This window comes from Hirundo rustica, chromosome W (assembly GCF_015227805.2).
Source record: "Hirundo rustica isolate bHirRus1 chromosome W, bHirRus1.pri.v3, whole genome shotgun sequence".
NCBI classification, from domain to species: domain Eukaryota; kingdom Metazoa; phylum Chordata; class Aves; order Passeriformes; family Hirundinidae; genus Hirundo; species Hirundo rustica.
This window is the reverse complement of record NC_053487.1, coordinates 21,453,880-21,467,869: the sequence shown is the minus strand read 5'-3', so window position 1 is coordinate 21,467,869 and position 13,990 is coordinate 21,453,880. Positions and strand designations below refer to the sequence as shown.

General features: G+C 45.6%; 1 protein-coding gene across 1 annotated transcript in view; it reads left to right on the top strand.

Annotated features, from left to right (window-relative positions):
- LOC120764911 (protein patched homolog 1-like) overlaps positions 1-13,990 on the top strand; it is a 148,496-nt gene that overhangs the window by 120,088 nt on the left and 14,418 nt on the right. Inside the window, exon 13 of the mRNA XM_040089044.2 lies at positions 12,347-12,465. Coding sequence (XP_039944978.1) covers positions 12,347-12,465 — 119 coding nt within the window. The remainder of the gene's footprint in view (positions 1-12,346; positions 12,466-13,990) is intronic.

Here is a 13,990-nt window from a genome sequence, read left to right as displayed (position 1 = left end):
GAGCTGCGGATCTCCCGCAGCTCGGCTTGAATAAACCATCTTTAAACCTGCTTAGCCAAGAGCCATCCTTTATCTACCGCCGTTGTCACAACAGTATTCGGACCAGCTGCTGCTGAGAAGCCGAGTCCAGCAGGTAAAGATAACCTGTTTGCATACCTGGACTGAAAACGCTTTGGCCGCTGTGAAGATCTGAGCTAGCCAGGGGCCCGTGTCCGCCCAGTGCGGAAAGGCACAGCCACATTCAGTCCTGAGAATTCTATCATCTGTTGGAGCGCCCAGGAATTCGGAGTTTTCTCGCCTGCCCTGCTGGATTTTGGGTCAGCCCAGGTCCAGCCGCTGCGGCTTCTCCGGCACTGCTCACTTCGCCTGCCAGGACACCCCCCTGCCTGCTGAGGACAACCCGCTGTTTCCAGCCATCAGCGCTGGAGTTTCCACCGTTTGCCCCTCGGGGTTCTTGGTTCTGTTCTACTATTATTATAATTGCTGTTGTTGTTTGTCTGTCCTGTTATATTTACTAGTAAAGGACTGTTATTCCTTTCCCCATAGCTCTGACTGAAAAGTTTTTTTAATCTTCCAAATTATAATAACACGGAGGGAAGGATTTGAATTCCCCATTCCTAGAGAGGCCTGCCTCTCCCTAGCAGATACCTGTCTTTTCAAACCAAGACACATGTTCTTAATTTCTTGGATGGAATTGAGGATGCTCTGGCCTCTGCTGGATAAATTGAGGCAAGGCATCCTTTTGAAGTCCTCACATTCCTGCTCTACAGAAAGAGGTAGCAGGAACATGAACCACAGGAGTCCTGGCCTCATCCTGGGGGATAGGAGGATGTCTGAAAACAACATATACCTATAAGTAGAAAAACAACATTTAAAACTCATCAGAAGAACCTATTAAACACTCTGGATCAGGGAAAGCACAGGATTTGCGTCTCCCACTTTCTTTGCGTCGTCTCCGGGAGGAAGCAATGGCTACATCATTGGATCGGGAAGGTGAAGGTGAGGCTGCATTTGGGCCTCCTTTCCCTTAGGTGAAACCTAAGGTTTGACCCATTTTTGTGGGACCCATTTCAAACCTGAGGGGGTGGACACACAGGTGTATCCTCAACCCCAAGTGACTAAGTCAAAGGGCCCCTGGACCTTCCAGGTCTCAGGGTCCTTCACCAGGACTGGCGGCCTCTCTTCAAACTTCAGCTGCTGACTCTACTTGAAGAGCCTGACAACTGGAGGGTTGAGATTTTCAAATGAACAGTTGAGAAAGTTAATAGTAAAAAGAGCTTTACAAAGTTGTTGATGTGGACTACTGATCTTGACATCCCCTCTCTGTTGTTCTAGGGTTTTCTTGAGAGTGTGATGGGTTCTTTCTATTACTGCCTGACCGGTGAGGGAGTAAGGGATACCCTTGCAATGTTCAACCCCCCACTCCTGCAGGAAATTACCGAACTCCTTGGAGGCATAAGTTGGACCATTATCAGTTTCTATCTCTTTGGGGCTCCCCAGCCTGGAGAGGGCCTGCACAAGGTGTTTCTGTGCATCAGTAGTCTTTTCCCCTGTGTGGGCTGAGGCATAAACTGCACCAGAGAATGTATCAACTGACACGTGGACATATTTAAACTTCCCAAACTGGGGTATGTGGGTCACATCTGTCTGCCACAGCTCACAACTGCCAAGCACTCTCGGATTAACTCCCAATCCTAATGATGGTAGGGAGAACTTCTGACAGTTTGGACAGGTATCTATCATCACCTTGGCCTGATCTTGCCTTATATGGGATTGGCAGATCAAACCAGGAACATTTTGATGGAACTATTGATGGCTTAACTTGGCCTGCTGGAAGATGTTAGGAAGGCCAGCCAGCTGCACAGGAGCTGCTAGGGCATCTGCTCTGTGGTTGCCCTCTATGATGAAACCTGGAAGGTCTATGTGCGACTTTACATGCATTATGTTAATAGGGTTGCTCTCAGTGGGAGACTAGATGGATTAGCTTCGAGAGCAAATTAAAAATAACCAGATGTGAAACCTCCTTGAGCACTGCATTCTCAGCTCTGGACACTACCCCTGCTACGTAGGCCAAATCGGTAACAATGTTTATTGGTTCTGAGAACCTCTTAAAGACCCTGACTACTGTGGCCAACTCAGCAACCTGAGGGGAGCCCTCAACTATCTCTACATCTGTCTCCCACTGCTGAGTCTGAGGATCTTTCCAAGTCGTTAAGGACTTGTGGGACCTTCCGGACGCATCTGTGAAAATTATCAAGGCTTTGAGAGGCTTGCAACTTTGCTTTTCCTTAGGGATCAAATTAAATTCAGATTTAAACAACTTGTGGCCAGGACAATGAATTGAAATTTTCCCTGGGTAGCTGTCTAGAGCAAACTGTAACATTTCGTTTTCGTGGAGCAATTGCTCCAAAGCCTCTTTCTTGAACCTTCCAGTTGACAATTTAATTGGCACATGAATGCATGTAAACTCACACCCCACCAGCAGTCGCATCCTGACCCTAGCCTTGCTGATCAGCTGGGCCATCAACTCTTGTGACTTGGTGATGCTTTTGGACATTTGGTGACCAAGGAATACCCATTCTATGATCAAGAGGGGGTCCTTTTGGTCCTTGTCCCACTGAAAAATGAGCCCATGGAGGTGTGGCAATTTCCCCAGAATGATGAAATTTAATGGGAGGTCTGTCTGGCTCGACATTACCAACTGTACCTTCTCCAATGCCTGCGGGGCCTCCTGAGTCAGAGCCCTCAGGGAATCTAACTCTTCTCCCTCCTTTAACAAATTGAAGAGGGGGGCTAGGTCCTCTGTAGTGAGACCCAGCCAGGGCCTGACCCAATTCAAAGACTCACACAGTTGCTGGAGGACCCTCAAAGTCCTAGGCCTATCATTAATCACCAACTTCTGGGGTGTTATTGTCTGGTTGGCAATCTCAAGCCCTAGGTACCTCCAAGGTGTCATCCTCCGCACTTTTTCTTGCTGCAACTCAAATCCCACAGTGGTCAGAGCAGTAATAGTTTCCTCTAGTACCTCTGTGAGCATGTTGCCGGGGGCACACACCAGCACGTCATCCATATAGTGAAGGATGATGGCTTCCCCCGCCTTGCCACACACTGGGGACAGTATTTTGGCGACGTACCACTGGCAAATAGTCGGACTGTTTTTCATCCCTTGCAGTAAAACATTCCAGTGGTAACACCTCATGGGAGCTTCCCTGTTGATGGAGGATACAGAGAAAGCAAACCGTGGGGCATCGGCTGGGTCTAGGGGACTTTGGAAGAAATAATCTTTGATGTTAATGATGACCAGATTCCAATTTTGGGGGAGCATTGAAGGGGATGGCATACCCAGTTGAAGGGACCCCATGTCCTCAATGACCTCATTAATTTTTCACAGATTGTGGAGGAGGCACCACCTGTCCTTCCCTGGCTTTTTGATGACAAACACCGGAGAATTCCATGGACTTAGTTTCAACAATGTGGCTTTTAGCTAATTGCTCCTCCATGAGCTCATTGAGCACCTTCAATTTTTGTTTGTTCAGAGGCCACTGGTCCAGCCAAACTGGGGTATCCATCAGCCAATTCAGCTTCTGGATGGGGTGCTCTTCAGTGGCCGCAACTAAAAATCCCAGGGTTTTTTTGGAATCTGTAATTCAGCCCCACATTGGGACATGGAATCTCTTCCTGAGAGGGTAAAACCAGATTCAACAACAAACAGGCATAAAGAAGCCAATTTCCCGTCTGGTTCCTCAATTTGCACAATGCTCTTTGATCTCATGGCCAATTTTGTCCCCCTGACACCTGAAACCTTGCTAGCCATGGATTGCAGCTCCCAGTGTGATGGCCATTTGTGTGGTGGAATGAGTGTTATGTCCGACCCTGTGTCCATCATTCCTTGCATCTGGATTGAGTCCCCTTCCCTCTTAAGTGCACACCAGATCAAAGGCTTTTGTTCCCCCATGACCTCAGCCCAATAGACAGAAAGATCAATATCATCATGAGGTCTGGGCGCTGATGGCAGTAGATCAGAAATTGGAATAACTTGTGCTATTACTTGACCTTTAGGAAGGAAGAAGGGAGGATGGACTCAACATGCCAAGAGAACTATTTGCTCTGGCTCTGATGGTAAAACACCAGGAGCAATCTCGATCTCAGGGGTGTGTGTGTTTTGTGTCCCCAACAACAAGGTACTCACTGTCAGTCCGGTGTAAGGTTGAAACCGGTTCAAGGTTAAATGTTATTGGGTGCCAGTCCAGTGAAGAGAACACCATGGGAGTAGTAAGTTCGAGCCTAAAAGACTTGTGTCTACTCTTTGTGGCAATGAAACCTGAAGATTTCTGAGGGTCCAATGTTTTTAAAGAATTGCCCCCACAACCTGGCAACCTGTCCCATTTTTTTTGTCACACGGGACAGGTTCGCCCTCCCCCTTTAGTTTTTTGACATTGGAGAAGGCCCCCCTACCCCCCCCCCTCCCTCCCCCTCTAGTGTGTGTGATATTTTCTTTTTGAAAGGACAGAACCACATTATGTGTCCCTCCCGCCCACACGGGAAACATGTGACCCTCCCAGCCACCGGTGGTTGAGGTGGAAGGGTGGCTGGTGATGCAGTCTGGTTTCTGAGCCCCGGTCCTTTTTGCTGATCTTTTGGGTCTATGATGGCCCGCTTTGTGCATGTCTCAATGAGGTGGTCCAGGGTTGGTGGTGGATCAACAGGAAGTCCCAAGATGATCCTCTTGCAAACATCATTGGCATTGGTTTGCATCACCTCCAGGATCATCTTTTGTTGTAACTCCAGGTCCTCGCTCTGACTCCACCACTGCATGAAGCCTGTCTATGAAATCTAGGAAGGGCTCAGAAGGAGACTGTTTAATAGCAATATAGCTTTGCCCAGCATCTTTGGTGGGCATATTTTGAAAAGCCTTTTCAGCAGCTCCTTTCATGCATTGGAGAACAGGCAGAGGTATCCCCCCAGCTTGCTTGCATGCTTGATCCCAATCCTCTTCACTGCTTCTATGATCTATAGTAATAGGATTGTTTTGTAGATCAACCGCACTTTCTGGAATTTGCAAAAGCTCAGGAAGGAGACTCCTGAGTAACCTCTTCCATGTCCTCTCCCACAGAATATATTCTGTGGAGGAGAGGAGGCATGAAAATAAATCCCTGAGGTCACTAGGAACCAACACATTTGATGAAAAAGTGGCTTTTAGCAAGCTTTTAAAAAATTCACTTTTCCATCCAAATTCTTTCTGAGCTCTGCAAAGCTCCTTTTTATGTTGGTATGAAAAAGGTTCCCAGTTAGGATGGTTTAACCTACAACTGTATGTACAGGAGCAGCAAAAGGAATGGCCTCCAATTCCAGGTTCAGGCCCCCAGGCCAGTCACTTCTGGGTTCTGGACCGTGGGAACTGGAAGCCAGAAGTGGGTGGGCGGAGCTATATGAAAAGGGGGTGGAAACCTGGGTGGAGTAACCAAAGGGGGCAGAGATTCACAGTGATGTAATTGGGGGTGGAACAATGGGTGGAGCCAGAGGAGGGGTCAGGTTAACTGATACAGGGGGAGGAGCCTAAGGGGCTGACACAAAGGAAGGGGAGGTACTCGGGGGATAGGAGGCGGGGAGAAAGGGATTGTGGGAAGAAGAAGCACATGGTGGGGGCCAAGCCACATGGCCATCGCCATTTTGTGCTCCCTGGGGGCCATTTTGGAGAGTGGAAGGCAAACTAGATTCAACTTGGGGATTTTGAACTGAGACAAAGGGAATGGTTTGAGGGTTTAGGGAAGAATCTTTGGCAGCAGGCGCCTTGCTGCCAGGGCAGGGGTGCTGAGAAGGCTTTGGGGAGGAGGAATTGGAACAAGGGGTTTGGGAAAGAGGGCCTTTGGGAAAAACTGGGGAACACTGGGTTGGTTGTTTCTTCATTTTCTCTGGGTCCTTTTCTCTCTCTTGCTCACTCACCACAGTTTGGATTTTAACAAACAAAGAATAGAAATTGTCCCCAGAAGGGTCCTCTTTCTTGGTTAAATCAGTCAATTTGAAACCCACAATATTCCAAAAAGCCACACTTAACATCCTTAGGAGGCACACCTGGAAAATGAAGAAACAGCCAGTGAATAAACCTTTTTAACAAAACCTGAGAAAAATGCATTTCTCCCACCACCAGTGAACTTACAACTTGGACAAAAACTTCTCAGTGTTGTGCAGAGAGTCTAGCACCCATCCCGCCTGCACAACCACTGATCCTCCCTCCCTTGCAGTAAAACAAGAAAACAAAGGCAAAAGAAAAACCCAGGGATCCTGTCTGAGGTATGCAGCCGGCTCAGTGGCTTCCCTGGCACCACGTGGTGTGTCTGCCACGTGCACCCTGTGGCCCCCCGCCCCCCACTGGGAAAGACACCCATACCCCTGCCTGCCACGTGGTTAGGCACTTACCAAACTGATGGTTCTGGATATAAAAGACTGCAGGGTCAGTCTCTGAAACCAAGAGAGACCCCTCTGGATGCTGAGGGGCTGCCTCTCCTTCTCCTGCCAGCCCGCCACAACCAAAAAGCAGGCTGACTAGGCAGAGGTGCTGACATTCCACAAACTGTAAAAATCCTTGGTGCCTCAGGCTGCAGCAGCCGACGGTGTTCCTCCGGCAGGCGTCCCCCTGGGGCGGCGCAGGCAGCGGTGTGGGTGAGCACATGGCAGGCAGCTGGCGCGGGCAGCATGGGAGGGCATGGGTGGCCACGTCGCAGGTGGGCAGAGCATGTTCTGTTTGCTGCATGCCACTTGGGCTTGGCGGGCATGCGGCAGGGGCCCCCCAGGACCGTGCGTGGCTACGGCTGTCCTGGCAGCGACAGGGGATTGGCCCCAGCGCGGCACTGCGTGGACTTGGCAGGCGCTGCAGTGGCGGCAGCTCTGACACGGCATGCTGTCTCTCTCCCGGCAAGGCTGGGTGGCACACACGGCAGCTCTCTCCCACATGGCCGAGCAGTGCAGATCTCTCTCACATGGCTGGGGGGAGGCAATGGTGTGGCAGTTGTCCCGGTGCTGCAGCTTCTCAACTTTCCCGCCATGACGGACGGCTTTCCGAGGCACAGATTCTTCCACGTAGGGCTTGGAAACCCCATGTTTGGTGCCAGCTGACACTGGCCAGTAGATTCCTAGCTAGCTCTGATTCCCGGCAGTGACAGGGGCCGTCCCTGAATCTGCCCACAGACTCAGGTAATGGTGCAGAACAATGCTGTTCTTCAATGGCAACAGGTGTTGCAGTGTCTAGATTTTGGAGCAAAGATTGAGAGAAGGCTCTTTTCCGTATGGTTTCTCAGAGATCTTTATTCCCCAAGACAGGAGAAAAGAGATGGAAATAAAGCAAATTTTAACAGCCGGGTGCTTGGCATTGAGCCAAGAGCACACCTGATATTTCAGAGACACCCTTTATAAGCCTTTTCTATTGCATCAGCCTATTGCATATTGATAAACAGTTATACATATTTAAACTCTTCCCCAAACTAGTTTAGATGTCCCAAGAACTGTCTTAGAGCATGCGCATTTCTTGACTGTGGTTTTAGTCCATTCTTATGATCACCTCCAGCTTGGGTTTTGGTCCACACTTTCTTCAGACAGAGGGTGCTGATAGTTGGCATATCAATAGCAGGGTCTTCATCATATGTTTCATTGGATGTTATCCCAACCAAGCAGGCAGTTCAATTACAAGCATAACTATATCAGCCATTTTACTACTATGTCTAAGTTTAGTTGATAGCAGAAATAAAAACTATACCTTTATAGTGAAGTTGCTTTAACATTATACATATAGCATCCATCTTAATATTTGTAAAAAGCCAATATTATAATATGTATTTATAACAGCAGAGAAAAATTGTGACCACAACTGGAAGGGGGTCTATTTTTTCTGGCTTGCTTGAGTGAAGGGATCAGCAGATAATGGCACTTCATGACCTGCAAGTCCCATTTCTGAGTCTTCTAAGATGCTTCTGCTGGACAAGGCGTGGCGTTGAAATGACAACTCTGGAACTGCAGCTGGGACTGGTGGGGTTGGGGCCATTGTTCTTCGGTGCCCAATGAGACAGACCATTTACCCCCCTTCTGCCCCACAATGGGGCAGTGACCTGAGACAGTGGTGCCAACACCGAGTCCAGCAGGTGTGAGGAAGAGGCAGCAAAGTGGCAACACTGACCTCACACACAGCTGCTGTTGCAGAGAAGGAGGAGGAAAACTGACACCGCAAGTCCGGAGCTGCCCCAGGCAACACCAGCACCCCTCCCCCCCCCCCCCCCCCATCTGCCACCAGAATTCCTTCATAATACCCTTCCGTCCTGATTTTTTTTTTGTTCCAGGGTGAGGTGGAACCAGAGTCTTCTCCATCATCTTATCTTTGTCCTCTGGTCCATGCTGGCTGCTATGTGGGCTGCCATCTTGGGAGGAGGGGCTTATCCACCATCTTGTTTTCTTTGTTCCCAGGGAAAGCACAGCACCTTTGTATCTAGTGGTTATTGCTGTTATCTTGGTTGTTGCTGTTTTTGTTTTTAGCAAACTGTTGTTTTTTCACTTCTATCTTCTCACATTCATCTCTCATTATTAGTGAAAGGGGACTTGTTAAAACTAGTAAGGGAGGTAACTCATTTTAGAGTCTCCATCCTGCATAAATGTCTTAAACTAAGACAAAAGTATACAAAGATCAAACATCAAAGAACATTGTTAAGAAAATTTTTACATATTCCACATTTTGCAAAACAGCAGCCATTTGTTTTCCTGAGAGATTCAGTCTATTCTAGAGAGGATCAGAAGGAAATCACTTAAAGTCTTGTCTATGACCTTACATACTTTTCTGTCGGGGGCTTACCCCAACATTCATGTGGTTTCAGGGTCCTTGCTCCCCTGCACAGCTCCGAGCCAAGCCGAAGGAAGAGACGGAGTTCTCAGGTTTAGATTTTTCAAGGTTGCATACTTCGTTTATTGTTTCTTATCTTACAATTTTCTCGGAGTCCGACAAGATGTTCGCAGCTGCATGGATTCCTCACGTCTCCCCCCGAGCTGGGCTGTCCTTATCTTTTATACTAATTACTACGTATTTCTTGTTTACTATTTCTTACCAATGTCTATCACTATTACTAAAAAGGTCATCTTTACTTTGACCCAATCCTCACTAACTACTTTGTGCCACGTCAATGCAGCAATGGAGTGAGGGAAGGAGAAGGAGAAGAAGAAGGAGACAACGCCCCAGATTCTCCATCTTGTCCCCATTCACTTCAATGCTAGAAACCTAAAACTATTTTCTCATTCTGTGATAAGCTAAACTACTATTTCTCACATTCTTGTGGCCTGTAAACCTTCTCTCAGTGTAGGAAGTTTTTCCCATGGACTGAAATCAAAGCCAGTGTCTCTCTGAGCTCTGGGCTGGGGTCCCAGACCCCCCTGCCCAGGTCCCTGACCCTCCAGGGCAACCAAAGGAGTGCCCTGGACTCCAACACTTTTCTGTGTCAGTATTCATAAATCATGAACTGGTCATGGGATCTTTTCTCTCAAAGATTAAAGTAATGATTAAATGCTACTTAGGCTTTAAACAATAGATAAACTATTTGAGGATATGTAATGGTGAACATGGTGGTGGTGCTAGGTTGGTGATTGGACTTGATAATCTTAGAGGTATTTTACAAATTTAACAATTCCGTAATTCTACAATTTTAGTAGTTATGTCTTCAGCCAATCAGCAGGACCAAAATCTTACTTTAAACAAGCTGTAGATAACAAAAGTGAAACATCAGTAAAAACCACTTTTCTGTACTATATATATAATATATTTTATGACTGAAATAACTATAAAATGTTTGCATACATAACTGATTGTGTCATTCTCAGAAAAGTGAAAGCAAAAACTAGTCATCTGATTTTACTTTACAGCTTCAAAACCCTAAAAATCATTCAGTAGGTTACTATGATTTTGCATTGGGTTTGTATGGCAAGGTTTTGGTAGCAGGGAGGCTACACAGCTGGCTTCTTTGAGAAGCTGCTGGAAGCTTCCCCTATGTCCGATAGAGCCAAATGACACCTGGCTCCAGGACAGAACTGCCACTGCCCAAGGCTAGGCCAATCAATGATGATGGTAACATCTCTGTGATAACATTTAAAAAGGGGGAAAGTTATTTCACAGGAGCAACTGCAGCCAGAGAATAGACAAGTGAGAATATATGTGAGAGAAACAGTTCTGCAGACACCAAGATCAATGGAGGAGGAGGAGGTGCTCCAGGAGCCAGAGCTGAGATTGCCCTGAAGCCTGTGGTGAAGACCATGGTGAGGCAGCTGTGCCCCTGCAGACCATGAAGGTTAACAGTGGAGCAGAGATCTACTTGCAGCTTATGGAGGACTCCACACTGGAGCAGGTGGATGCCTGAAGGAGGCTGTGACTCTGTGGGAAGCCCACGCCAGTGCAGGCCCCTGGCAGGACCTGCAGACCCAAGGAGAGAGGAGCCCATGCTGGAGCAGATTTGCTAGCAGGACTTGTGACCCTTTGGAAGGGACCCATGCTGGAGCTATATGTAAAAAACTGTAGCCCATGGGAAAGACTCACTTTGGAGAAGTTCATGGTGAACTGTCTCACATGGGAAGGGACCTCACGCTGGAGCAGGGGAAGACTGTGAGGAGTCTTCCTCCTGAGGAGGAAGGAGTGGCAGAGACAAGGTGTGATGAGCTGACCACAACCCCCATTTTCTGTCCCCTTGTGCTACTGAGGCCAGAGGAGGTAGAGAATTCAGGAATAAAATTAAGCCTGGGAAGAAGGGAGAGATGGAGGGGGGGAAGGCATTTAAAGATTTGGGTTTATTTCTCATTATCATACTCTGATTTGATCAGTGATAAATTAACTTTGCCAAGTCAAATCTGTGGTAATCGGTGAGTCATCTCTCTCTGTCCTTATCTCAACTCAGGAACCTTTTGTTATATTTTCTCTCTCCTGTCCAGTTGGGGAGGGGAGTGATAGAGGAGCTTTGGTGGGTGCCTGGCATCCAGCCAGGGTCAACCCACCACAGATTTTCACAAATAAAAGACAGAAAAATGCAAAATTGTATTATTTAGGGTCACATAAGTTGAGCATTTTTAAAATATGAACTTTGGATGTGTCATCTTTTGAGCTGCCAATTTTAAGGGCTGATTTTCAACATCAAAAGCAGCCATTGATCTGTGTTGGAAAAAGGAGGGCTCATTTACATCAGGTCAGGCACTTCATTTGTGTAATCAAATTTTAGTCCTCTTTTTGAGTTTTTGAACACAAGCATTGTTTACTTCAGAAGTTTACAGGTGGAGGCACTTGATAATTTATATGCTTTCTTCATTCTGAAACTGGGCTAATATCGAGATGCCTACTGATTATATAATGAGTAAAATATAAGAGTTTCTTTTTCTTTTCTTTCTCTTGATGGCTCTACTATTTTCTTTCATTTTTTTGGGAGGAAAACAACCCTCAATGACTGGTCCTTATCTACTGTTTTACTGCTGTCTTCCAAACCCATCTGTGCCCAAGTTTTCCCCTTGTAAGGCTAGTGATCAGCTATGTTTTATTGCAAATAAATACCATTAAGAATAAATATAGATGCCACACCACATGTTTATAGAGATTCTCTGGGTATCTCTGAGTAAGAAAGGGTTATGGTTTGAAGGAGAGGTTGTTTTTTCTTTAAATAATGATCACTTTGCAAATTGCCTATTCTTGTTCCAATATAAGACTCATTTTGGTAGACCAGCTCATTAAATCAAGTTAAATACAAGCAGGACATTTCAACAGATAATCACAAAATGTTGGGGATTTTTTGCTAGATTTTAAGTACATCAAATGCATAGTGTTTTAATAAATAGAGCATTTTTATTAAAATTTAGTGAAACCTTTATTTCATTACTGATTTAATAATATGTTTTAATGCTATTGTGGCACTTAAATTACTTCAGATCCCTCCGTTAAATGTGAGAACTTCAGTCCTAGTTCCAGACTTGCGTTTGCTTCCATCTTTTTGTACTGTGAGACTCTAAATAGGGCAGAATGTCATATAAAAGTGCAATTTATTGACTCTGTTTTTTCCACTTTAAAAATGTTGGTGCCACCACATCTCTAGATATAGAGATATTAAAATCTTAGGAAAATTATTATTAAAATAAAATTAATGAACTACAGTAGGCTTACCATAATGAAACTGGAATGTAAAATATACCTCCCAGTTCCCTCAGGGAGAAGCTTAAAAGTGTCTGATGAATAAACATGAAAAATGGGTGGATGAGTGAAAATTTAAAGGCATTTTTATGCTTTATAAAGCCATTGCCTTAAATGAAGCTTAGTAATTACTTTGCTTCTCTTGTGATTGATCTCTAGGCAGCAGTTGTGGTAGTATTCAACTTTGCTATGGTTTTGCTGATTTTTCCTGCTATCCTGAGCATGGACCTTTATCGTCGGGAAAACAGGAGACTGGATATATTCTGCTGTTTTACAAGGTGAGAATGTGTGATAGAATTACAGTATATGAGGTGCATCCTTTTTGTGTTTGCCATTCAGTGTTACTGTCCCTTGTCAGGAGTGGGAGTTCTTCATTGTAGTGGGACAGCAGCAGGGCCAGTATGTTATTGCCATGGTTTTTATTGCTGAATTACATTGCTACACTCACACACACACTTTTTCCTTTATTCATACCTAGATCCATTTTAGTAATTGGAGGACAACTTTCTGAAAGCATGTAAGAGCCACGCTTTAGTAATAGATGTATTTTTAAAATTTTATGGGGTATTGCTGGTATTGGTAAACCTTGGAAGACTTAATTCCAGTCTCTTATGGAAGACTGTAAATAACTTGGGCTACTCAGAAGCCTTACTTAATCACTCTGTGCTAATTTTTTTTCTTTTTGTGCCTTGAAACTTAAATACATAAAAATAATGTAAAAACTATAAAATTACTTCTCTTTAGCCTACCTCTTCATAGGACTATGAAGAATTCACAATGATCAGTACCATTGCAAGATAATGATTGGTAATCTTTCTGTTATGGCTCCAATAGTAATTTAGAATGGTAGTATGCACCCTATTACCTAATGTACATCCAGTTCTGAGGTCATGGGTAGGCTAGGAGGAAGCTACTGCCATCAGCAGAACCACTACTTAGAGATAAAGCATATTTTCTACATTAGTTTTTACTTTTGCCTGCAATGAAGAGGATAACCTGCATTTCTATACATGTACTCTCACATGCATGTCATAATCAGTATGTAGAGGAATGCTTTTGCGTCCTCTTAGCCTTTCACACCCACGTGGGAGCACAGTCTGACCTTTTTAACTTTGATGTCAGAGAGAGAAAGTGCTTCCCTAAATTTGCTTTTGAGGTAGTCATTAGAACAGGGAGTAGATCAGAAGCCAGTACTCCCTCTTTTTGTTTTTGATTCAGCCACAGTTTCACTGGATGTTCTAATGTGCTTGAATTTTGTAGCCCCAATTCTCAGAAGCACAGGGCTGTTCAGGCCTTCCATTTATTCCTACATCTAAAGTTGTACCAAATGAAAATGAAAATTTGAGCCCATGTACATGTGAAGAAATTCAGTTAATAAGAGCTTGTTTGTTTAGGTAGGCAACATTTTCTTCCTTTTTGTAAGATTTTTCCACTTAGTGAAAAATCTGATACTGTTTTCTATCAGCAATTTGCTTTTATTTACAGAAGGAAGCTTGCTTATGACTTTTTTTGTCGCAGTGTCCAGTTCGCGCTGACCAGCGCAGCCACAGGCTAGCTCAGTGTGTCTCACTGCGGCAACGTGGTAAGGTCAGGGTGGCAGGCAGAGCGAGCCGCCTCCTCCCTGTGGGAACTTGGATCCCACCACCAGCGACGGGCACGTAGATGTAGCAAGCAACCACGGCAGCTGAATGAAAGGCAGACTCCTCTGAGCAGGGTATTAACGAGGGTTTATTGAAGGGGGGGAGCACGGAGCTCTGCACCCCACTACCTGCTGCCCAGAAGAGCCCAGATCAAAGCTTGGCA